The sequence below is a fragment of the Pelophylax lessonae genome (genome assembly GCF_965119305.1).
Source record: "Pelophylax lessonae genome assembly, chromosome: 13".
Taxonomy (NCBI): Eukaryota; Metazoa; Chordata; class Amphibia; order Anura; family Ranidae; genus Pelophylax; species Pelophylax lessonae.
Window position 1 is genome coordinate 124,660,766 of NC_138780.1, and position 27,229 is coordinate 124,687,994.

General features: G+C 42.1%; 1 protein-coding gene across 2 annotated transcripts in view; it reads right to left on the reverse strand.

Moving 5' to 3' along the window:
* Window positions 1-201: 201 nt before the first annotated feature.
* The window catches only part of LOC309569438 (spectrin beta chain, erythrocytic-like), a 132,411-nt gene continuing 105,383 nt past the window's right edge, over window positions 202-27,229 (reverse strand). For both annotated transcript variants that reach the window (XM_082275265.1, XM_082275266.1), the window contains exons 30-36: window positions 22,051-22,247; window positions 20,150-20,247; window positions 19,342-19,411; window positions 15,211-15,488; window positions 4,625-4,798; window positions 2,172-2,214; window positions 202-695 (exon numbers count right to left, since the gene is read on the reverse strand). In XM_082275265.1, coding sequence (XP_082131391.1) covers window positions 528-695; window positions 2,172-2,214; window positions 4,625-4,798; window positions 15,211-15,488; window positions 19,342-19,411; window positions 20,150-20,247; window positions 22,051-22,247 — 1,028 coding nt within the window. In that variant the 3' untranslated portion in view covers window positions 202-527. The remainder of the gene's footprint in view (window positions 696-2,171; window positions 2,215-4,624; window positions 4,799-15,210; window positions 15,489-19,341; window positions 19,412-20,149; window positions 20,248-22,050; window positions 22,248-27,229) is intronic.

Consider the following 27,229-nt stretch of genomic DNA (forward strand, 5'->3'; position numbering starts at 1 on the left):
AGGTGACTATTACAGCGATGCCAAATGATCATCAATTATTTTAAACAGTACATTGCTTTACATCACCATAGAACATTTTTGCTGTCTACAAAAGTTTTGCCAACATAAAAGGGTAGTTTTTGTTTTAAAAAAGGAAAGGAACGCGGAGATGTTACCAAAACAACCAATCCGATGTTAGCTTTTAACTTAAAAGCTAAAAAAGAAGGTGGAATTTGATTGGCAACACCTGCACTTTTCATTTTTCCAACCCAGCCTCATACAGTTGGCACTACACTGGCATTAAATAAAATTATAAAGAAGACATATTCAGCTCATACAAATTATCTGTGATTATGGAACATTATTATACTTTGCTTTCTTTTAGCATGCCTTATAATTAGCAGATCTAGAGATATGTCTACTATAAGGTCCTTTATTATTAAGTTGAATCTTCATTGCTCAACAGTGTTCCCAGCTGTATGTGCTGGAACGGCAGTGCTGGTGTGGTTTAATTACAGACAGTGCATTTTCTCATTGCTTTCCTTTGTTCAGGTGCTTTTCTTTGATGGGAAAAGGCTGAATCTTTTTTCCTTCTTCTCTGGTTTGCCATCTGAGGTGGAAGTGGATGGGAGAGGTAGGCTTTTAGACTTTGGCTTTTGATCAGATGTCTCCACAATGGAAATTCTGATGTTGTCGACCCAGGCTTGTCGATCAGCCTATGACACAACAGAAAAAGTAGTAAACATGAGATGTGACAATGGGATCTGTAACATTACAAAATCTATTACGGTATCATATAATGGGATTATACTATACACATACTACACTATCCTGGCTGTGACAGCATTATGTTTTGTATAAGGTAAGAAACTTGATGATGTTATTTTAAAAAGTGATATCACTGTGCCATTTATGATACATAGATTGAATGCTAAAAACAATGTTCAATATATAACAAGTACAACCTGATTATAGGGGCTTTTGGACATAATTTTTCCAGTGGAAGTTTATTCTTTATATATTAAGATACAAAAAGACTAACATACCTGTAAGTCCAGGTACAGCAAATATTGGGGTTGATTTACTGAAACTGGAGAGCTCAAAAACGGGTGCAGCTCTGCATAGAAACCAATCCGTTTCCAGGTTATTTTCTAAAGGCTTATTTGAACAACCTGAAGTTAGAAGCTGATTGGCTACCATGTACAGCTGCACCAGATTTTTTACCCTCCAGTTTTAGAAAATCAACCCCATTGTCTATATCTGGGATGCAGCCCAAAAATTTTTGCCATAATTTTGCTTGCCTAGGGTAGGGTTTCTCAACTAGGGTTCCTCCTGGAGGTTGCTAGGGGTTCCTTGAGCAATGGGCAATTCCTGCCTCTCAGATAAGTTTCCAATGACACCATTGTTCCTTTTAGCTCTCTGTAAGGGGGTAATTCTTCTCAATGATGACAAGAGTAAGGAGCATTCTTCCCACTTACTGTCACACTAATGTGTCATGAGTTGTAGATTTTTAATTTTTAGCAGGGGTTCCCCGAGACCAGAAATCTATTTCAAGGGTTCCTCTGTGTTGAAAGGGTTGAGAAAGGCTGGCCTAGGGTTTCTGGCTTGGAAACGTTGTCAGCACAACTCTCCACTGTTATGCTTTAAGCTCCAAATCATTTCAGTCTAATGGCCTGGAGATACCCTAGGTCTTTTAGGACCTTAGAAATGCCAATATAAAATACTGTAGCAGATATTTTGCCATGAACAAGCATTATTTTTAAATCTCTTATTCAACAAAGACTTGTTAATGCAACTATACATATGGTACTTGTAGACCAGGTACACTGGCCTGTGTATGCATTTTCATTTTATTCCCAAAGTGCCCTACTCTATTATGCACATTATTATCATAGCATGGGTAAAAGGCAGCTGATTATTGCCTCTAGCTTTCACACTTCCAATTCCTTAGGCCTGGTTCGAACTTAAGGTATGCTTTTAAGCTTTTAATAATATTGTACTTCAATAAAGATCACATGCTGAAATTACAGCTGTAGGTCACTGCCTTACATTATGTCTTACATTATGGTGGGCAGTAGTCTATCACTAAATAAGCATTGCATTAGTCATACTGTATCTGGTGATTTTTGTGTGGTTTTTATCAGGGAGACCCCCATGATCTTTTTTTGTTCATTTGTCTATTTTGTACCTACCTCATCCTTTGCCTGGAAAAGCCACTCGTTGCCATCAGTCAACCTGCAAAACAAGCATTTTTAATATTACTAGTGTTCCTTCTGATTTTTACGGAAAACTTTCAGAACTTTTCAAAAGTTTTGATGAAGAGTAAAAGAAGCAGTAAAAAAATCTTATTAGAATGATTATGTATAAACAAATATACATTGTTGTATTAGATTTTTTTTTATAAATGAATATTGTTTCCAACAACCTTTCAACAGCTAATGTTTACACTATTGGTCACACTATTTTTTTAAATGAACAGTTGCAAAGAATGATTTTCCAAACCACCATTTCTGGAATCTCCCTTAGTTGTCAGGGATTCTTTGTTCTATGACACAAATGTCAAACATAAGGCCCGAGGGTTGAATATGGCACGCCAGGCCTTGTCATGTGGTCCTTGCACCCAGTTTTGAAGCCAGAGGCTGAGCCGCCTACACAGGGAGGTACTAGAGCTGGGCCAGGTAGGAGAGAGAGATGCGAGGAATCACTCCTGAACCCAGCACTTTGTACGTGGCACATCCCTAAACCCTGCACTTTGTACATAGCACACTCCTGAACCCAGCACTCTGTACATGGCACATCCCTAAACCCTGCACTTTGTACATAGCACACTCCTGAACCCAGCACTCTGTACATGGCACATCCCTAAACCCTGCACTTTGTACATAACACACTCCTGAACCCAGCACTCTGTACACAGCACACCCCTAAACCTTGCACTCTGTACATAGCATACTCCTGAACCCTCTGTACGTAGCTCACCCCGGATACAACCGGCCCTTTAAGAGCAACTATACTGCTTATGCGGCCCACAATTGAATTAAATTTGACACCCCTGTTCTACGATGTTTCCATCATCCTTCAGTTTAGCCAACTGTTGCTGAACATTTCTTTGAATTTTTTTAAATCATCTGAAATATTGGACTTGTTTCAAAATATCAACAAGTGTATTTTTTTATAGTCCCTACTGTATTTAAAGCCCAACTGTTCTTTCGTAAAAACAACAAAATTAAACTCAAAGTTCTAAAAAATACTAATTACCACAGGGCAGCAGTCTCTCTGCTGCAGTCTGGTACACCTACATTTGGAGTCAGTGTTAGAGCCGGGCAGTAAAATGGGAACATGCTTTTCCTGAGTGTCCAGCTCTAGCTCCAACCCAGCAGGGGCATGCCAGTCAGCTGCAGAGAGACTGTTGCACTTCCACAGATACCAGCAGTCATCACCGTAGCCTCCTACCCAGCCATGGACTTTGCAATTAGTGACTGATGTTATTTACAAGCCATAAAAAAGTTAGGCTTGCAGTCATTTTTAACATCCTAAAGTTTAACTTAAAGCGGATTTCCGCCCCCCTCCCCTCCAAAAATTAAAAGTCAGCAGCTACACATACTGTAGCTGCTGACTTTTAATATTAGGACACTTACTTGTCCTGGTGTTCAGCGATGTTGGCACCGCAGCCGATGTTTCCATCGGCTGTTGGGTGCTGCCGCCGCCATCGCCCATAACGGAACCCGGCAGTGAAGCCTTGCGGCTTCACGGGTGGGTCCCTACTGCGCATGTACGAAGTGTGCTGCGCATTCGGATTGGCAAGGGTAGGAGGAGGGGGCCAAACTTTGCCGTGGCGCCGTTTCCAGGAAGTGGGGAAGGGTACCTGTCAAAAACAGGTACCCGTTCCCCCCTGAAAGGTGCCAAATGTGGCACCGGAGGGGGGGGGGAAGCAAATGAGTGGAAGTTCAACATTTGGGTGGAACTCCGCTTTAACTGTATTTCTATGGAAGGTACAGTTAGGCTTTAAAGTAAAGCTGTAGCTGTAACTTTTTATTAGCTATGGGCAGAGTGGGGAAGGGTTAGAACTTCTGTAAAATTTTTAAATAATGTCTTCCCAGTTGGCAAGAGTTTCTGCATTTTATGTCATGGTGAGAAACATCACAGATTTTCTTCAAGAACTTAAACTGCTCCAGACTGTATTGTAATTCAGAAAAGGTACACTTTCTTTTATATATATATATATATATATATATATATGTACACATACATTTTTATTGGTTTTAAATGCTGTACAATAAAAGTGAAAAAGAAAAAAACATTTTATAAAGCATAATCCGTAATTTATACGATCCCCATACCCCCCTCCCTCCCTCTCTACCCCCTCTAACTTTATTAATCAATATCCAATTTGATGTTGCTCTCTCTTTCCTCTAGTTTAACCGCTATTTTTCTATAATAGATCTGTACACTTTCATACATAATATTATTGCTAAATGCTTATAAAATGCTACGTTTTCTGTCTCTTTCTATTTTGACATTTTGTATGGTAATTATCAAGTTGTTATAAAACGATTTGGGAATTACATTTTGTACACAATTTGGCCTTGTCTTGCATTGGAGCCTGGTGTGTGTTATCATAAAAGTATTATAAAAGTCACATTACCTGAGCCTAAAGACATGCTTTTTCTTCTTATAATCTGCTACAGTCTCACAGGATGCACTGCCTAGGAATAGTCCCTCTTCGCCTTGTATGGGTTCATTCAGAGCAAAGTTCTTAGCATCTTTGTAGAAAAAGAAGTCATTGTTCTTCAACACGCAGTAGACATTATTCCATGCTCTGCATTACAGAAAGAAGAACAAACATTAATTACAGTCTGCACTACAGATGTAGATCAGAAAAGACTGCAGACAAAGTACAACTTATGTAGGAGTTTTGTTTTCATCTCTGTATCACCTAAGACCAGTCACTTCACTGGTATATGGAAGGGTTTACAACCACTTAAAATAATGGAACAATTTGTTTTTAGTAAGCCTACATATATACGACTGTAAGTCCCGGTTCACACTACCGCGACTTGTCAGCCTGACATGTCGTGGTCCATTCTGTGCTACGGGAACCATTCTAATAGGAGCGACTCAAGTCGCTCCGACTTAGAAAATAGTACCTGTACTATTTCGGGGCAACATCGGAGCGACTTGCATTGACTTCAATTATGTGAAGTCCGTGCAAGTCGCGCCGAAGTCGCGGTGCACGCGACTTCGCAGGTCGCCCCCGAAGTCGTGCCGCGGTAGTGTGAACGGACACTAAGAATATTACTGATTATTGATCATACAGGCATGGTTTTTCTAGCCACAAGTTCCTGTGTAAGTGATTGGTAAAATGCTTGTATTTAGATGTGTTGAAATGTGTAAACGTCTAGTTCTATATCTTCCTGCTCGGGTTTGCAATCCCAGAAAACACTTTTTTGTATCTATAAATATGTGTGTATATGCATCTACATGCACCTCAATTTCAAAGATATCGGTGAGTGAGCTCCATAATGTGCCACATCCCTTAATTGAAACAGAACATTGGAAATTCCCCTATAGTGGGGCTTTTTAAGTACTAAGCATATATTACAGCTGTATTTGTAAAATCTATTTTATTTATGTTGCATTCATAAAAAACATTTCAAACAAAGTATACATGAAATACATGATTAAAGTTATACCCCTATATATAAAAGTACTCAAAACTGTCCTCTACCGACAGGTTTCAGAGGTTTTACAATTCCTTCCTCAAGGGTGTTGGAGGCATCAATTTTCTACAATATAAATACATAAGTCAAAAAACATATAGAATTTGCATTGCATATAAATGTTTGTGGCCTCATATCAGACTTACAAGTATTCAAATGGTGCAAGAAAAGGTGATTCCATGTATTAATAAAAAAAAAAAACAATCTACAATCCAACGACCCCCTTTTAAACAGTATTAAATATTGGTTATTTTTGGAAGGGAACATGTACTTATATCATCAATCAAATATTGTACTAACTCTAGGCATAATATGTGATATATCTACTCATGCACCACTGTTGGCGCATGTATGTATACACATATGTGTGTATGTAAATATATATATATATAGATATATTCATCTATATCCCTGTTTATATATGCAGGCAGCTTTTTGACATACGCCTACACATATATTTTTCCTTACAGCCTTCTTATGCATCTTTAAACATCCAAGGTGGGATTTTTTTTTTTCAGTACAGCGTGTCTACCACTGCAGGTAGGCCGGACTATTACATACATACATTTCTGATATATTTATATAATTTATACACATATATTAGAATCCTTAGGGCTACAGTCTGTATCCGTTTAAATTCCAGGACCTGTCTGCTACTCTGCTAGGCCTCAGTGGTTCAGGACTGCCCGGGCTTGGAATAGTATGCTCATCATTACTGTCAATTACAATCTACAGCTATAGACTATATACACCATCTGTATGGCTGGGTGGAACTGGCAGAATTTTTGAGATTGTGTTTTTATTAATATATGGAATTGCCTTCTCTTGCACCATTTGAATACTTTTAAGTCTGATATGAGGCCACGAACATTAATATACAATGCAAATCTATATATGTTTTTTGAATTATTTATTTATATTGTAGAAAATTGATGCTTCCCACACCCCTGAGGAAGGGGTTGTAAAACCTCTAAAACGCATCGGGTGGAGGACGTCAGTTTTGAGTACTTTTTAGGGTGCAACTTTAAAATGCATGGAAAACGGAAAATTTATATCAATACTTACCGTAATTTTCCTTTCCTGATAGAACTCCATGGCAGCACACGTATGGGTAGGCTCCGCCTCCTCTCCTACCCTATAGGACCCCACTCCCATAAATTTTTGCTCCAAGCCAGGAGCCGTGTTCCATATATAGACTACTCCAGCAGATGGGAGGGAACTCCTGCTGCCATGGAGTTCTATCAGGAAAGGAAAATTACGGTAAGTATTGATATAAATTTTCCGTTTTCCTGACAGACTCCATGGCAGCACACGTATGGGAAATAACTAGCCATACACACCCGGGTGGGCAACTGCTGGTCAAACAGAAATAGGTTTAATTTGCACCGTCAACAGACAAAATTTTTAAACCAAAATCAACTGAGGATAAAGAAGCAGGTTCAACACAATAGTGTGACATGAAAGTGTTAATTGAGGACCATGAGGCCGCTCTGCAAATGACATCTGGTGCAACATGAAGGGAAGCCGCCCAAGACGTAGAAATCCCTCTGGTGGAATGAGCCGTCACCACTTCCGGAGGAGCCAGTCCCTTGGCTCTATATGCCCACTGGATGGTCTGAACTATCCAGCTAGAAATTGTTCTGGAAGAAGCCCTCTTGCCTCTGTTCTTTCCATAAAAGAGAACAAATAGATAGTCTGACTTGCGAAAGTAAGCTGTGAACTTCAAGTATGTTTGAAGGACTTCGCCCACATCCAATGGATGTGTACTCTGGTCATCTTGAGACTTGAATGTAGGTAAAACAATCTCTTGGTTGACATGAAAACTGAATTTACCTTCGGATTGGACCCTAGCATAGGGACCAGGACAACCCGATCAGGAAAAAATGTCAGAAAAGGTTCTTTGCAACCCAGGTCACTAATTTCAGAGACACGTTTAGCCGATGTGATGGCTACTAAAAAGGCCGTCTTCATAGACAGATTCTTAAGGAAGAAGGAATCTCCATGTTCCAAAACTGTTGCTGAGAGAAACTCAAGGACTAGTGGAAGGTCCCATTTGGGGAACCTGGGTTTCCTGGGAGGTCTCATTCTTGACGCACCTCTGAAAAACTGCCGGACCAGAGGATGTTTTGCCCATGAGGTCCCCGTGAAGGCAGAGATTGCTGAGATCTGTACTCTGAGAGAGCCAACAGCCAGAGATAGGTCTAAGCCTGTCTGGAGGAACCCCAGAATGTGATGGATCTTAGGATTAGTGATGAAATCGGACTCATTAGACATGTAATCCTCAAACTTAGACCAGATCCTCTCGTAGACTTTGTTGGTGCCCGGTCTCCTGGCACTCATCATTGTGGACATTGCCGCACTTGGACAGCCAAGAGCTTTTAGTCTTTCCCTCTCAAGGACCATGCCATGAGATGTAACTGCGCTGGGCATGGATGCAGCACTGGACCCTGAGATAGAAGGTCCGACCTGAATGGCAGGGGAACAGGATCCCGAAAGCTCAGTTGGAGCAGCAGAGGAAACCAGGGCCTCCTTGGCCAAAACGGAAGAATTGCTATGACTTCTACCCTCTCTCTCCTGAGTCTCTGCAGGAACTTGAATATCACTGGGACCGGGGGAAAAGCATATGCTTTGTGGAACTTCCAGTGGTCCGTCAGAGCATCTACCCCGTAGGCTTGGGGGTAACGCCATCTCGAGTAGAATTTCAACAGTTTGGCATTGTTTGGAGAGGCAAACAGGTCTACCTCCGGAAGAATCCCCAGAGAGATGACCCACTTGAAGGTTTCTGGATGAAGAGACCATTCGTTGTTGTCTAGATTGGTTCTTGACAGAAAATCTGCCTGAACGTTCTGGACTCCTGGAAGATAAGCAGCTGATAGATTGGAAAGATTCCGTTGGGCCCATGCCATGATCGGTTTCACTTCTTCCAGAAGGGAGGAACTGCGGGTGCCCCCTTGCCTCTTGATATATGCGACTGCCGTCGTATTGTCTAGCCGTAGAAGGACCGAGGACCCTTTCACCAAGTGACGGAAAGCCATGATGGCACGAAAAGCTCTCCGAAGCTCCAGGACATTTGAGACCAACCCAAGGGTGGGAAAGTCCCACCTGCCCTGGGCCACCTCTGACAGGCAGTGCGCACCCCAGCCCGTCTGGCTGGCATCCGATGTCACAACGATCCAAGGAACGGGAACGATCGAATGACAAATTCAGGAGATTTTCCCGTTGTAGCCACCAAGACAGACTCGCCCTCATAGAGGATGTTATCCGTACAGGAGTGTCTGGATTCCCGGAGCTCCATTGGCGGAGGAAACCGATTTGAAAGGGCCTCATCCTCCACTGTGCCCACTTGACCATGGGGGCCATGGAGACCATGGTCCCTATTATTTTCAGACACTGTGATGCCCGAAGATAAGGGGTTGACATTGCCGGTTGTATTCTGCTGCGGATCACCGGAATCTTCTCCACTGGAAGAGAGATGGTGCCTCTGGAGGTGTTGAAGAGTGCCCCCAGGAAGATCAAGGATTTTGTCGGATCCAGATGGCTTTTCTCCAGATTCAAGAGCCACCCGAATTCTTGAAGGGTGGAGATTACCTGAGATCTGTGTTGCAGAATCTGTGCTTGGTCTTGAGAAAGAAGAAGCAGATCGTCTAAGTAGTGAAACAGTCGGATCCCTTTCGATCTGATCAAAGCTACAATAGCCAGTAAGATCTTTGAAAAGACTCGAGGTGAGGTGGTAAGCCCGAAAGGGAGACAGGTAAACTGGAGATGCACTTGACCCACGGCAAAGCGAAGAAATTTTTGTAGTTCTGCTGCCACTGGGACATGGAAATAGGCATCTTTTAGATATATGGAGATCATCCAATCTTCTGGTTGCACCACTTGGCGGATAGTGAAGAGTGTCTCCATCCTGAACCTCTCTTTCTTTATGAAAGAGTTCAGATGAGTCAGGTCTATGACCGGCCTCCAAGAACCGTTTTTCTTTAGCACCATGAATAGAGGTGAATAAAAGGCCTTGAAACCTTTCTTCGGCCGGAACTGGGATGACAGCACCTTGAGAGATCAGGGAATCTACGTATGACAGAAGAATTGACTTCTTTTCTTCCACGCGAGGTAGAGCCGTAGGGATGAACCGCAAAATTGGAGTTTCTTCGAAAAACCAAACGTGACCATGAGACACGGTCTTGACGGTCCACTGGTCTGTAATCGAGGCTGCCCAAATGTGCGCAAACTGACGTAGACGAGCGCCTACTCGCAACGCTTGAGCAGGCCTGATATCAAAAAGACTTTGTGGTCTCCCGACCACTAGAAGGTGTTCCCTTGTTGAACTTCTGACCTGTAGGTTGAGATCTTTTCCAATTCTTTCTGAACTCACGTCCAGGCCTGTAAGAGCGAGCTTCTCTGGATCGATCCGAACTTGGTTTGTGCTGAAATCTTCTGCGGTCAAGCAAACGGCGATCTTGAGGGAGGAAACCTGATTTACCACCAGTGGCACGGGTAATGGCACTGTCCAGTTTGTTGCCAAAAAGGGACGCACCCTCAAACGGAATCCTGCACCAGGCTTGTTTGGAAGCAGGATCGGCCAGCCAGGGACGTAACCATAAAGCACGTTTGGCCGTGACAGAAGAGAGCATGACCCGCGCCACCAGGCGAATGATATCAATGGAAGCCTCTCCCAAAAAGGCCGTTGCCAACCTTAGTTCATACACAGCCGAGCTTCTGGCTGCTTCCTCTGAGACACCTTGCAGTGTGGTCTCCACGTTATCTACCCAAGCCTCCATAGCTTTGGATGTGGCTGCAAGGGCTAGGGCTGGCTTGCAGGTCATACCAGCTAACAGATAGATCTTTTTGAGATCCGTATCAATTCGTCTATCCAGACCATCTTTAAATGAGACGGAATCTTCCAAAGGTAGGGTAACGTGTTTGACTAGCCTCATCAAGGCTGCGTCTATTGTAGGTGCAGAATCAAGATGCTTCACTTTGTCGGTCTTAAAAGGATATAACCTGGAAAATTTGGACGATAAGGAATTCTTTCTTTCAACTCCATGCCATTCGTCTGTAATGATTTCCCCCAGCTCACTCAGAAAAGGGAAATGATCCCGTTCTTTCTTGAGGTGTTTAAAGTATTTTTTCTGTTTTGCCGGGGAATCTGCTGGCTCTTCCCATTTTAACGCCTCTTTTACCGCTCTCACTAGCGGAGAAATCATGGCAAAATCAAAGCCTGAACTTTGGTCTTCTAGGTCATCCTCACTTTCAGAGGAATCCGAGAAGCGACTCGGCTGGGAAGTGCCTGGCTCTACGTCTTCCCTCTGAGGGAGAACTGGAGTATCAGCTGTATGACCAGACAGCCGGTTGGGATCCCAATCCCTTAAGGATTCTTGCACGATCCGCCTGACCAGGGTTTCCACTGGTGGATCTGGGACTTGTTTTTCCTTGATTGCCCGAGAATAGCAGGCATCACACAAGGATCTATCCTCAGGGACTACAGCCCTACAACCCCAGCAAGATTTGTGTGCGGGGCGGTCAGCATGGCGGGAAGACCGGCTTGGACAATCATCATGGCGTCTAGACCTAGACCTGGATCTATGGTGCCTGGATTTGGATGATGCATGGTGATGGCCTGAAGGTGATCTATCCTTTGATCCCGATGCAGGACGTTGGTCAGACCTAAAAGGGCTGAAAACAAAGGAAAGAAAAGCTCAGGCTACAGTAAGCCAGCTGGCAGACAAGCGAGAGTTAAAAGCTAAAGCTCACCTGTTGCGCAGGGACTGGCCACCGGGGGGCGGTGAGGCATCCATTGCAAAACACAGCGAGATAACCTGCAATAGGAAGGATGTAAGAATTCAATCTTACCTTCCCATAGCCGCCTTTCCCCTCCCCCATTCAAACAGGACTGACCCAGCACAGGACTTACCAAACACAGGCAGAGACACAGCGTGGGGAGGCCGCCGCAAAAGCCCACAGACATCCCAAGAATGACAGCTCCATCAGCTGTTTAAATTTCCCGGGAGCCGTAAAGCCACGCCCCCCCGACGCCACCGCGTCATGGAGGACCGGAAGTGTCGTGCGCTCATGCGCAGACCACTTAGGAACCAAGCCTCACAATGAACACCCAACTGGGAATCAGGAGGCGGGGGGAGGAGCCGAGAACGACGGCCTGGAACGCAGGAGCGCTCCAGCCGCCATACTAACCAGGAAGCAAAACGATATAAAATATAAAGTAAGCAATACATTACCACCAATACCGACAGAAGGACCTGGAACGCTCCTCAACCGGAGACTAGCGTGTGCGTCAGGGCATAAGGGCCTCCCGCTAGTAGCAAGGACGTTTGGCCAAGCGATGCAGCCCACCTCTCATTCAGGATTTATGGCATCTTCCGGCATCATTTCAAATTGCCCGGGTCCACCCAGTAGTACTGAGATTGCTGGACTAAGGTAGAAAGGCATCATCCAGGAAAGCCACACGCCACCAGGTATGTAAGAAAACGCATCCTATAAGGTAAGACTTCTCTTGCGGAAGGAGGACAAAAAAGGAACACGGCTCCTGGCTTGGAGCAAAAATTTATGGGAGTGGGGTCCTATAGGGTAGGAGAGGAGGCGGAGCCTACCCATACGTGTGCTGCCATGGAGTCTGTCAGGAAATATTTTTATTTTTGTGGATCTGTGTACATGTCCCCATGGAAAACCATACCCCACTGTTCAATGTGTATTGATGCCTTTTGTCACCATTTTGACTATGTAATGCTTCTACTTTTCCTACTATGGTAAAATTCAATACATTTTAGTAAAAAGAAAAACATACCCCTGCATTCAGACCGGAAAACAAAAAATGCATTGAATTCAAATTTTTTCGACCATGTGCATGTACCTACAGTGAGTTTGCTGCATATCGTGTTGTTAGTAGGGATGATCGAACGGTTCGGGTCGACCATCGGTTCGACCCGAACATTGACTGTTCGAGGTTCGGCCGAATTTAGAACTTTTTGCTGAAAAAGTTCGGAATTCGGCAACCAGAACCGACCAAAATGCAATGGGACAGGAAATGGGCTTTAAAAGCCCATGATTGGACCAGAACCATTAGTAAAAGCCAATTGAGGGGACAGGAGAATGCTAGGAATGTGATTGGAGTGACTAGGGGGTCCAGAGGCCAATCATTAGTGAATACGCCCCCCAGTATATAAGGTAGCCCCGCCAAATTCCTAGCATTTTAATACAGGGGTGTGGAATAGAGTGGAAGCAGTTCTGTTACTTCTGCTTCAAAAGTGTAATTTAGCAATTATTAGTGTGAGGAAAGGGATATCTAGTGTAGTTACGGTGCTATTTTCCACTATAGTTAGCTTCAAAAATCTAGTTTCTTTAGGGAAAGTGTTAAGTGCCAGGGTGACCGTAGTGTAGTGTAGGGTGAACTGACACTGACTGCTATGGCAGGGAGACCAAACCCTTCCATTTCAGGGTGACCGCTATAGAGAAAAGATCGTTTCTCTTAGGTTACTTACAGAACAGCGATATGGCTTCTCGCCGGTCAGCCTGTTTTTTGCTGCAGGCGTTTTTTGGGCTTTTTTGAGGACATGTTTGTAGTCAGGCATGACATCTGAACTTGTGTATAGGGGTATATATACACACACATGTATGTATGTATGTATATATATATACACCTACACATATATAGGTGTGAAAAGAGCAGAACACTATGCTTGTGCTAATGAAATAATTAACAGGCATATGGCTCCACTCCTATCACACCTATATGTGTGTATGTGTATAATACATATAAGTTTGTGTGTATATATACCCCTATACACAAGTTCAGATGTCATGCCTGACTCCAAAGACCCCAAAAAAATGCCCAAAAAATCGCCCAGGTGTGTTATTGCAGGCGTTTTTTTTGGGCATTTTTTTGGGGTCTTTGGAGTCAGGCATGACATCTGAACTTGTGTATAGGGGTATATATACACACACACTTATATGTATTATACACATACACATATATAGGTGTGATAGGAGTGGAGCCATATGCCTGTTAATTATTTCATTAGCGCAAGCATAGTGTTCTGCTCTTTTCACACCTATATATGTGTAGGTGTATATATATACATACATGTGTGTATATATACCCCTATACACAAGTTCAGATGTCATGCCTGACTCCAAAGACCCCCAAAAAATGCCCAAAAAAAACGCCTGCAATAATAATACACCTGGGCGTTTTTTTTGGCACAGGCGTTTTTTTGGGAATTTTTTTGGGGTCTTTGGAGGCAGGCACAACATCTGAACTTGTGTATAGGGGTATATATACATACACATGTATGAATATATACACCTACACATATATAGGTGTGAAAAGAGCAGAACACTATGCTTGCGCTAATGAAATAATTAACAGGCACATGGCTCCGCTCCTATCACACCTATATATGTGTATGTGTATAATACATATAAGTGTGTGTGTATATATACCCCTATACACAAGTTCAGATGTCATGCCTGACTCCAAAGACCCCAAAAAAATGCCTGCAATAACACACCTGGGCGTTTTTTTTTGGCGCAGGCGTTTTTTGGGCATTTTTTTGGGGTCTTTGGAGGCAGGCAAAACATCTGAACTTCTGTATAGGGGTATATATACACACACACTTATATGTATATATACACATACACATATATAGGTGTGAAAGGAGAGAAGCTATATGGGTGTTAATTATTTCATTAGCGCAAGTATAGTGTTCTGCTACTTTCACACCTATATATGTGTATGTGTATATATACATATAAGTGTGTGTGTGTATATATACCCCTACATAGAAGTTCTGATGTTATGCCTGCCTCCAATAACCCCCAAAAAATGCCCAAAAAAACGCTTGCTACAAAACCGGCAATGTGTGAAAATAGCGGAGCCATATCCCTGTTCTATAAGTGACCTAATGCAAACAAACTTTTTTTTCCTGGTTCTGGACATGCTACAGAGCTGAAACTTCACAGGTACACTTTTTAGACCCCCCCCCCCCCCCCCAGACACTAAATCCAAAGAAATCTCTTTTTTTTTCAATAATTTTTTCAATAATTGGCTCTCTATCAAAAATGACAATTTTTAAGAACTTTTTTTTGTGTGATTAATAGTCTCTGGGGCATGACCCAGAACCCTAGGCACTTTTTAGGGGCATTTATTGGGTTTTAGGGCTTCAAAATTTGATTACCAAAGTTCGGGTCCCATTGATTTCAATGGGGTTCTGAAATCCGGGCCGAACTTTCTGGAAGTTCTGGTGTTCTGGTCGAACCGAACTTTTGAAAAGTTCGATCATCCCTAGTAGTAACGCATTCATATGTGTGAAAAAAAAATTCAAGCCTGCCACCCTCCATGGGGCCAGGTCCTCATTGCTACTGTTTATGAAGTCAGATGAGTAAAATATTTATTTGGATTGATTGCTGTTGTTTACCAGATTTTGTACTCTTCTTTGCTTTATTTAAAAATTGGGATTATTTTGTTGTGGAGTCACACTTTGCTGCTTCAACTATCATTTACCTGTTTTGCGCCTTTTTGAATGTTCCTTCTAGATCATGCTTTCTCAATAAATATCCCTGGATTTGGATAGCAGAAGAACTAGGTAAACTTGCTGGTAGAGTAGAAATGTCTTCTGTAACAATAACTGTGGGATGCAATGCACTGTGCTCAGCTTGTTCCATAAGATCTGTCTCTTGTTCCTCTGTTGTGATCTTCCACTCCTCCATGATATGGGTCTCATGAATGACCTCCTGTGTGCCATGTACATCAGTGCCATCAGCGCCTTCTGCTTCTGTTATCTGGAGCAGAACACAAGAAATCAAAGCTTTCGGTAATTTTAAACGTTGATGACAAATTTTTTAACTTTTCTTTATTAGTGGTTAGCACTTTTGCCTGGCAGCACTAGGGTTGTTGGTTGCAATCTTGACCATGTCACTACCTGCCTGGAGTTTGCATGTTCTCTCTGTTCCTCGTGGGTTTCCTATGGGCACTCCAGTTTCCTCCCACACTCCAAAGACGTGCTGGTAAGTTAAAGGACAAGTCCAGGCAAAACCTAACTAACGCTAAACCTGCTCTCTGCCACATTCTATCTAACCCTGTAAAGCAAAACTCTCTGTACTAACCTTTTCCGCACCCAATTTGGTCCGGTGTTCCGTGAAAAAACCATACCCGTGAAGAAACCATACCCTCGTCACTTCCGGAGGGTATGGATTTCTCACGGTACATAAACTTGCCGCGGTTAGAAGAAAACAGCTCCTCTGCAACATGAATAATCTCCGCTCCTTCCCCTCTCACTTCCCTGCTCTCGGCTAATAAATATAAAAGCGCATCACGGAGACGAGATGTCCGTCATATCGATTCCATACACCCGCAGCCGCTTTTATATTTACTAGCCGACATCAGGGAGGTGACAGGGATAGCAGAGGAGATGATTAATGTTGCTGCCGAACTGTTTTTATGTACCCACCGCAAGTATCTGATTATACACACTTCCATTATGATTTCCTACCCTCCGAGCATGCGCACTTCTAATCTTCACAGCTGTTCCATGCTGTTTTCGGGGCTCTGAGCATGCGCACTGCTGCGCTGCTCAGCTGTTTCACACAGGAAGTGACGAGGGTATGGTTTCTTCACAGGGTATGGTTTTTTAACGTTACACCGGTCTCCAGCGGAAGAAATTGTGTGCAGGAGAGGACTAGGGATGAGCTTCGTGTTCTTTGAAAGAACAATAAATGCTTTTCATGGCTTTAACCCAAGGCCTTGCTTGACCATTATGTTCTAGCATTGTTTCCTGGGTCTTTTACTGGGTGACCTGTGGTCACCGTTGCAGTACCTGTACCCATCAACTCATGCATGATCCTCTAGACCTGGGGTCTCCAAACTATGGCCTGCAGGCCACATTCAGCCTGCTGCAAGAATTTATTCAACAGCTAGGGTCAGTGGTATGTCCTCAGACTGAGGATTCACATAAATTGGTCTCTGCTCTCCAACGCCCCCCAACCTCTTTATTACCTTGATGTAAGGGGGGCTCTGGTGGGGACTCTTATGTAAGGGTAAACATTGTTTTTTTTTTTTTTTAATAAAGTTCTTTCTCTTTTGCTCATATCATGGTGATTCTGCAAAAGAATCAAGTAAAATGTATTCATTCATTATCCACTGATTTATAAAATTGACTTTTTTTTTTAGCCTGCAAATATTGGTAAAATATTCTATGTGTCCCTTGTAACAAAAAGTTTAAAGACCTCCTGCTCTAGACAAATATATATTTATAATATAGAAGTCTGAAATTTGTTTTTATGCAGCAGTCCACTGCACTCTATGTGGTATATCACCATCTCACAACTAAGGGACCAAGGTTTAGCAATTCTTCCTTTATACACTTAGCATATTGGGTAATTCTTGCATGTTACTGATGTTTTTGTATGTTTTTGTATTCTTGTGTTTACATTTACAGGTGGAAATATGACATCACAATGATGTCATGGGTGGTTTGTACTTGGCGACTAGTGATTTGTGTGTCTGTAAGTATGTTACACAGATAGAAAGGTGTTATTGTTTACCTTAATGAAGAGTTCCTAAGTGGTACTAAAACGTGCCTTTTAGATGCATTTTGACGTGACAAGCTTGATGGTACACTAAATCATTGAAAATCAGACAACTGTGTGCTGATGACTTACTACATGATTTCTGTTTGTATCTGATACAGTCAATGATAGGAATTCAAATGTCAGACCAATGGCGCTTTTCCACTGCATGGAACCGAACGGTTTGGCTCGCTTTTGTGCTTTTCCACTGCTGGTACCGCATGGTATGGTGTAGGAATGGTTCGGTACGGTACGGTATGGTACGGCGGCGCTTTTCCACTGCATGGAACTGAACGGTACGGCTCTCAAAAACAGTACCACCTCGATTGTGGTTCCAAGAGGTACCATACCCGGTACCATATCCCACAATCCTTTGCATGTAGTCACTACTAGCCACTGATTGGTCAGAGAATCCCACCCACCCCCTTGTTATCCCACCCACTTAACTTTAGTACTACTTTAGTGGAAAAGCAAACCATACTGTACCGTACCGAACCGTTCCAACACCGTACCATGCAGTACCAGCAGTGGAAAAGCAAACCGGGCCAAGCAGGGCCGAGTAGAGCCAAGCCGGTACTTGCAGTGGAAAAGTGCCAATAGATCAAACTAGTGTTATATATGATTGGTGTTTGATATGCGGAAGACATGTATCTTTTTTTGTAGAATTACATTTCCCCTCACCATTCTTTAGAATTATGTTTCACAGATCATTTGGTGAATTCAAGAATATAGCATTGTTAAAGAATGAATGGTCTTTGTATGTTTACTTGTACTTTACAGTGCATTTTTCTTTTTCATTCGAAGTGGAATTTTACTATAGAAAACAATATTTGAGAGCAGGAAACCTTTTATTGCAGAAGAGATTCTGTTTGTCTCCTCTGTAATAACATCAGTAGAGTCATGTACCATGTTAGCCAATGAATGCCTATCCCCACATTCTCAATCTGCTCTCTTTTGCAGCTCAGCATTCAGAAAGAGTAAAAGAGAGCAGACTTCGTATGCATGGTAGTGATCAAAACGAGTGCTTCTTTGTTAGTTTCTGGGGCCATGCATCCAACTCTCTGTATGTCCTGCAATCTGCAGGATAAAGAGTGGAGAATTATAGATGCATCTAAAAAAGTAAGCATTTATATTCAAAACTGAGTGCAGTATGTTAATGTATGAGTGTGATTGTAAACCCTCACCTTGTAAAACAACCTATTTCGTTTAAAATAGAAATGAAAGGCAAAATATTTTGTATAGATATAAACAATAATTATAAATACCTTTTTTCCCTTTTTTTATAAGTGATCACATCCCATGTTTTCAGCTGCATAAGAGCTGGGGGAGGAGAAGCAGCAATGCACTGAGCTTCCCAGTGAATGACTGTGCAATAGGGGTGTGTCAGGGCAAGTCTGATCATTGGAGGAGAGTACACTGAGTTCCCAGCACAGGTAGAGAACTGACCAGGGTGTCCCCTCCTGCTTAGTGTGGTCAGATTTTATTAGGAAAGCAGAGGGACTGGCAGGAACACCAGGGATTTCCCACAAAGGAAGCAATACAAAAAGAACAGGATACTTTCTTATACAAGTACATGGTACAGCAGGCACATATCAGGAATATGAGGTGTTGGGGTAACAAACACTTTACGTGTGGTGATGTTCACTGTTCAGTAGGCAGGAGTAAGGGCAGTTACATGGGTTATACACAACTGAAGCTCTGAAAAGTCTACATATAGGAGTAGGTGGATCACAAAAGTATGTGCTGTACATTACTTACAAATCATATATGCTTAATAATATTTGGAATAATATTAATATGTGTTTACTTGCTCCAGTCTACTTATCAAAGTACATGTCTGTTTTTTTTTTCAATCGGACTGGTCATATGGATACTGTTATATGGAATACCCTGTATATCAAATTATGCAAATTATTTGTTAATTATTTGTATGCAAATTAATTGTTAAGCCTGGCTTATATAAAAGAATTGATGGAATTTGCAAAAATGAACACGTACAATCTTTTTATCTGCCAAAGAGTATATATACACATAATTAAAAAGTGGAAGGTCCTGCCTATTGGTTTACCTCCATAGGTTGGTCATCTACTTGTCTAGGATGAGGTTCTAAGTATTCTCTGTCATCTTTTGGTTCAGCACTAGGAAAAAAGAAAATATTAATTTATTTTGCTTTGCCTGATTTCACCATCAATGTGTTAACACTATAGACTTCATTTAACAACATAAAAATACAGTAACAAATCATCTTGCCGAATGGTCAAACTATAGTAAACTATAATCCGATCTAGCTGCTGGGAGTTAGGATGGCCAAAGACAAGCAACTGTCTCATTGAAAATAGCAAATAGGGAGACACAGCCCATCTCTAACAACAGGATCTGCTATCTAAGGTGGCCAACAACAACCACATGTAGAGAACATATACTGTATATATAGAGAGAAAGGATTTATAACCATGAAGGAGAGATTTGTTAAAAAATAGGAATAAAACTCTAACATTTAATTAAAGACCTGGGTAGACAGGGTTAATGAAAATTAAAAGAGATACAAGACATGTGGATTTTGGTGTCACTGGTTGGCCTTCAATGAAGTCAAGCGGACTAAACTTGTTGGGCCGATCAGGTGATGCTGAAACCGTTTATGTGATTTTATTTCTGTGTTTTTAATAAACATTTTTCTGCTCTTAACCAATTTTCTTGCAAATTTCTGTCCCTGGTTAGTACCAGAGAACGGTGCTTGCTAAACTCATTGTGATGAGCTCAGATATGGATGAAAAGTTAGAAGCGGCTAAGAGTAGCTATATGGCACACATATTTATTTATGTCCCTCATATTTAACAGTGTTGGGCCACCATCATTTAAGCTTTTTTTTTTCTTACTGTATTTCCACCTGGACCTCTCTTGTTTCGGCTTCAGCTGCATGAGCCATTTGTTGCATTGCAGCTTCTTGATATTTCCGTATCTCCAGTAATTCAAGCTGAAAAAATGCAAAAGGCATTCTAAAAAAAGAATTCTGTAGTTATCTACGTTTTCTCAGATCCACTTGTCTTATGTAATAGGATAATTGACAGCACAATATTAAAATGAACAAATCATGCAAATCCAGTAATTATGGATGTACAATTGTAACAGTTACACAGTGACAATACCAACAGGGGATAATGAAATATGATGGTCTCCATGTTCTATCAGGAACTAACATTGTAACTATCTAACGTAGTAGGTAATTTTGGGGTAATCATCTGTTACTTATCAATTTAAGGATGTTTATTAAGGAACAATAAATACTGATTTGCTAAATCAAGTAAAATTCCATAAGAAATGCATTACTTGACAACCTCTACTTGAGGGAGGACCAGCTGTTACTTCCAAAAGAACCAGAAAGTTGGGTTGTGTCCAACCAAATTCGTATATTCTATGGGTACCATCCCTTTATTTAAACAAACAAGGGCTCCTTGCCCCAGCCCTATAAACAGGGGGAATAGGGATATATATGTGCAGAGTGGGACTTTAAATGTACCTTATAGAAGCAAACAACATATATAGATAAAAACAAATATTTATTACAAAAAATAAAAAATATGATCCTCAAAAAAAACCATATTGAATTTATATGCCATCAATTATTAAATCGGAAAGGGAAAAACTATTTTTTCTAGATTGTGTTTATTGTGATGTTGCTTTCTGGATCAACGTGGTTCTCTACATATTCGCTTCTGCAAGATCTTGTGTTGAGACATGTATATAAAGTGTGATCCAATCTAGAAGACTCACATCATCCAGGGGCCAAGAATGCCAAACTCACAAACACTCCTGACTCACGGTGAATTTGGCACTTAATGTAGATGTATATATACATTTCATATACATAAGAAGGGGAAATGGGGCAAATTGACGGCCTGGTATTCCTGGGCAACAGTCCGAACCGTCGGCACATTTTCTTTTTGGCAAACAGAGGGGGTATTGTTATTCCCCTTCCTATTCGCCAGAAAGTGTGTCAAAAGCTGGGACTGCTTTATGTCAGTAGGCAGGAATATTATACAGAGAACGACACCATAAACTAATTATTCCAGTGAAACGCTGGGTCGCCATTTTGCCCATTTCCCCCCTCTTCTTTTGTATATGAAACATATATATCTACATGAAGTGCCAACTTCACCATAAATTGGGAGTTTTTTGGAGATTGGTGCCTTGGTCCCTGGGTAACTGGACTCTTCTACATTGGATCACACTTTATATACTGCACATGTATTGATGCAAGATCCTGAAGAAGTGAATATGTCGCAAAATATGTTGACCTAGGGAAGCGTCCTGTGACAATTGGGACAATGTAGAAAAAACATTTTTTTTCCTTCACGACTGATTGTTGATGTCTATTTAATTTGTAAGAGAATCATATTATTTAAATTTTTGTAAAAAAATATTTGTTTTCATCAATACATTTTGTTTTCTTCTATGCAGCACATTTAAAGTCCCACTCTGCACATATATACCCCCCTCCTACCATTTATTAATGGGAGGGGGGGGCGAAGGGTCTTTGAGGAACAGCTGTTAGCAAAGCTTATAATAGCGCTCAGACCACACATCTTATCTAAATATAATTGTAAAGTATGTATCTATATATTGTAAGACTTTGTTAGAAGCTGGACAGCTGGAAAAAGCAGCCATCTGTGTTGATTCTACTCAGCTCTCTCAAATACACCACTTTCCCTCACTTAGAGGAATTTAGAAACCTGCCTCAGCTAATTTGAAGTTGCAGCTTATCGTGTTGCATACATACCGTGGTAAGCCTTTCTAGGGCTGTAAATCTCTCTTCCCATGTTACTGTGGATTTCTCAAAGGCTTCATGCTTTTTTAATAACTTTTCCACATCATCCATACTATTTCCCACATGTGTGGTGTACAAATAAGGTTCCTTTGCGATTAGCCAGGCTTCTGCCATGGAGGCATCTCTTGCAAACTGGCAAACTTCCAACACTAAGAAAAAAAAAAGACAATATCAGTAAAGCTGTTTGTAGGTATTAGATGGAGGATGCACTAGTTGGTAGATTGGTATTCAAAATCCTGTATCTTTCCCCTAGCAATTTTTGGTGTACACTGCCTGCAGTGCATGCGCAGTGCAATATACAACATACACTCTGAATAGTGTTGGGTGCTCAGTGCAGAAATTAGATCATCAATGGCAGTCCTATGGCCAAAATAAGAACGATGAAGAATAAGCGCATGGGCCGGGTCATCTGCGTCCGTGCATGTGGGGTAACTCTCGCAAGGGGCGAGCTCCTCAATGCCCGGGACCAGGCTGAGACTGCGGTCATGTGAAGAATCAAACATTAAGGCAGTTCCCCGACTTAGAAATGAGCTTTCACTGTGTGCAGTAATAAAGTGCAGAGTTCCTCTGAAAAGTCACGTGTCCCATGTCACTACACACTGGACTTGTATGTTTGCATTAGGAGGGACTTGCTGAGCCCACCAGACTAGTCCAGCGTACCCCTGTTACCTCACTGTCAGTAACAGAATGGGGTCCCGCCAAGCACATAGCCCGGGCCTCATGCCTGCTCTCACTTATCTCTTTCCTCCCTGTACCTTGTGACTGGGCCGCTAGCCCGCTCCTGGTTGCCATGGAAAATGGACTTGTAGGAAGGGAGCAAGAACATTGAACCCCTCCCTTTCTAGAGGACCTGCCACCTTACCAGGTACCCCGTCTAACGACCTGTAGCTTGTTCCTTGTTACCCGTAGAAACTACACTCCCCTTCCTTTGTCTTTCCAAGTGAACCTTTTGTAATAGTGTTACTTCATAACCCATAGTGCGTTACACACCCAAGTTCTTTTAGAATACGTCATAACCAGCATGCACCCCTTGAATTGGATTTGAGCATTACTTTTTTCTGTATACCTCTTAAAAAACTGCAGACCATGCTTAGAACAGTTAATGTAACTTTTACTGTTAAAATGCAGCATGGCAATACAAAAAGAATAATGTCCTGTCCCTAATCCTAACTAACGTAACGTAGTGGCCTAGACACACATCCATAAGGCAAGAATCCATACAAAGTCCATGACCCCCAGGTTCTTCAGCACCATGCTTATGCTTGCAGGTGGGTCTACGTTCCACCTATACCCGCATCCCGTTCTCAAGATCCCAGCTCTTAAATACCAGTTGTCCCCCTCTTTTTATATTACAGGTAGACCTGCAAAATATGTATAAAGCCAATGACTGACTCCATCTGGCTCCATCTATAACCAAAATATCTTTTTGGGTGTATCTTTCTACTTCTAAAGTTAGACAAAACATGTATATCATATAAGCAGGCAGACACTGAGATCACATATATGTAATTTCTTTAGATAAGTGACTTTTTACCTCTATACATACAATTGCCACCCAATGTTCATCCTCTCCTTTGTATTCTCTTCTTCTGTGTGTGTGTGTGTGTGTATGTGTATATGTACAGTATGTGTGTATATATATATATATATATATATATATATATATATATATATATATATATGTATAGTATAGTAGTGAGTGTACAGCTTGTATAACAGTGTAAATTAGCTGTCCCCTCAAAATATCTCAACATACAGCCATTAATGTCTAAACCGCTGGCAACAAAAGTGAGTACACCCCTAAGTGAAAATGTCCAAATTGGGCCCAATTAGCCATTTTCCCTCCCCGGGTCAGGTGACACGTTAGTGTTACAAGGTCTCAGGCGTGAATGGGGAGCAGGTATGTTAAATGTGGTGTAATCGCTCTCACTCTCTCATACTGGTCACTGGAAGGTCAACATGGCACCTCATGGCAGAGAACTCTAAGGATCTGAAAAAAAGAATTGTAGCTCTACATAAAGATGACCTAGGCTATAATAGATTGCCAAGACCCTGAAACTGATTTGCAGCACGGTGGGCAAGACCATACAGCGGATTAACAGGACAGGTTCCACTCAGAACAGGTCTCGCCATGGTTGACCAAAGAAGTTGAGTGCACGTGCTCAGCGTCATATCCAGAGGTTGTCTTTGGGAAATAGATGTATGAGTGCTGCAAGCATTGCTGCAGAGGTTGAAGGGATGGGGGGGAGGTCAGCCTGTCAGTGCTCAGACCATACGCCGCACCCTGCATAAAATTGGTTTACTTAGCTGTCATCCCAGAAGGAAGTCTCTTCTAAAGATGATGCACAAGAAAGCCCGAAAACAGTTTACTGAAGACAAGCAGACTAAGGGCATGGATTACTGGAACCATGTCCTGTGGTCTGATGAGACCAAGATAAACTTATTTGTTTCAGATGGTGTCAAGCGTGTGTGGCAGCAACCAGGTGAGTACAAAGACAAGTGTGTCTTGCCTACAGTCAAGCATGGTGGTGGGAGTGTCATGATCAGGGGCTGCATGAGTGCTGCCGGCACTGGGGAGCTTCAGTTCATTGAGGGAACCATGAATGCCAAAATCTACTGTGACATACTGAAGCAGAGCATGATCCCCTCCCCTCAGGGACTGGGCCCCAGGGCAGTATTCCTACATTAAAATGACCACAAACACACCTCCAAGACGACCACTGCCTTGCTAAAGAAGTTGAGGGTAAAGGTGGTGGACTGGCCAAGCATGTCTCCCGACCCAAACCCTACTGAGCATCTGTAGGGCATCCTCAAACGGAAGGTGGAGGAGCGCAAGATCTTTAACATCCACCAGCTCCGTGGTGTCGTCATGGAGAAGCGGAAGAGGACTCCAGTGGCAACCTGTGAAGCTCTGGTGAACTCCATGCCCAAGATGGTTAAGGCAGTGCTGGACAATAATGGTGGCCAGTCAAAATATTGACACTTGGGGCCCAATCTGGACATTTTCACTTAGGTCAATATGGCACCTCATGGCAGCAGTTTAGACATTAATGGCTTTGTGTTGAGTTATTTTGAGGGGGACAACACTGTTATACAAGCTATATACTCACTACTTTACATTGTAGCAAAGTGTCATTTCTTCAGTGTTGTCACATGAAAAGATATATTAAAATATTAACAAAAATGTAAGGGATGTAGTCACTTTTGTGAGATACTTTGTATATATTTATACATACAGTATCTCACAAAAGTGAGTACACCCCTCACATTTTTGTAAATATTTTATTTTATTTGCCATGAGGTGCCATGTTGAACTTCCAGTGACCAGTGTGAGAGAGTGAGAGCGATAACACCAAATTTAACACACCTGCTTGTTATTCACACCTGAGACCTTGTAGCACTAATGAGTCACAAGACACCGGGAGGGAAAATATTGACACTTGGGGCCCAATCTGGACATTTTCACTTAGGGGTGTACTCACTTTTGTTGCCAGCGGTTTAGACATTAATGGCTGTGTGTTGAGTTATTTTGAGGGGACAGCAAATTTACACTGTTATACAAGCTGTACACTTACTACTTTACATTGTAGCAAATTATAATTTCTTCAGTGTTGTCACATGAAAAGGTATAATAAAATATTTACAAAAATGTGAGGGGTGTACTCACTTTTGTGAGATAATGTATATATACAGGGCTTTTTTCTCAGGGAATAGGTGCAGGAACCCTCCCATTCTGAGGCACCCCATGTCTCTGCCCCTACCCACCTCCAAGGCACTGCTCCCTGGTTCCACACCCTACCCACCTCCCAGTACCGCTCCTTTTAGAGAATACAGAACCAAGCATAATTTTGTTGTGCTAAGTAATTTGTATTGTAATTTGTAATATTGATAATGATACCAAGAAATGCAGTAAAATAGATCCCCTGCAGCCAGTAACAATAGAACCCCCCCCCCCCCACAACAATACACCTCCGGCAACACCAATAGACACCTCTAGCAACAATAGACACCTCCAGCAGCAACAACAGAATTCCCAGCAGCAACAATAGACTTCTCCAGCAGCAACAACTGATCTACCCACAGCACCAGTAGACACCTCTAGCAAATATAGACACCTCCAGCAGCAACAACAGATCTCCCAGTTAGCATCAATAGATCTCTCCCTCAACAGTAGATGCCTCATAGCAACAATTGACCCCCCCACCCCCTGCAACATAAGACCCCCCTTCCTCAGCAACAATAGACCTCCCCAAGCAACACTACACCCCCCCCCCCCAACAGGGCCAGGGACAGATACCCTAGAAGTTGGCATCAATAGACCTTCTAGCACACCCCAGCACCCCTTGCCCTTACATTTCATTCAGTGCTGAAGGTGCCTGCTGCGTTCCTATTGAAAAAGCGCCCTGTATATATATTCCAACAGGTACAGTGGGAATACTTTGAAAGACCATCTGATGGGTACAGCAAAGTTTCTTTACTATGTCTGTATTATCTGTTTTACTAAATGCATTTTTTAGCTGTCTGGAGACATCCTTCTATTATAGTGAAAGTCATGGGAATCCAAAGGTAGGGCACTTGCCCCTTCCATAGAGAACTAAGGCCAAAAGTACATGGTACATTCATCTGGGAATGCCACTTCAAGCCACAGGTGGCACAAGCTGCAATGCTTTTACAATGCTGGCAGCCAATAGTATGAATCATAAATGGAGACAGAAAGACAGTCACAATTGACAGCAGGAAGAGGAGACACATAATACTTTACCAGTGCAGTCCAATCCAATGAAATGGACAGCAAAGTGATTACTAAAGACAAGACATGGAGGAGGACATGGAGGATGGGGGTGATACATGTGGAGGTGATGTCATTCCAGCAGAGAGAGGATACAACACCAAAACACCTCCAACTCCCACAAACGCAGATCCAATGCTAGCTATCAGTAAATGTTTCCATCAGTTATTAAATGAAGAAGCAGTATGTATTTTGGAACCCTACCCCCACCACAAAATATATATGGTTACAGATTATATACGTATATTTATATGGTTACACATTTTCACAGAGTTTAACTTATGCTCTTACACCCACCCAGCAAAAACTGCATAATCCTGTGATTATTGTTTGAGCTCTAAA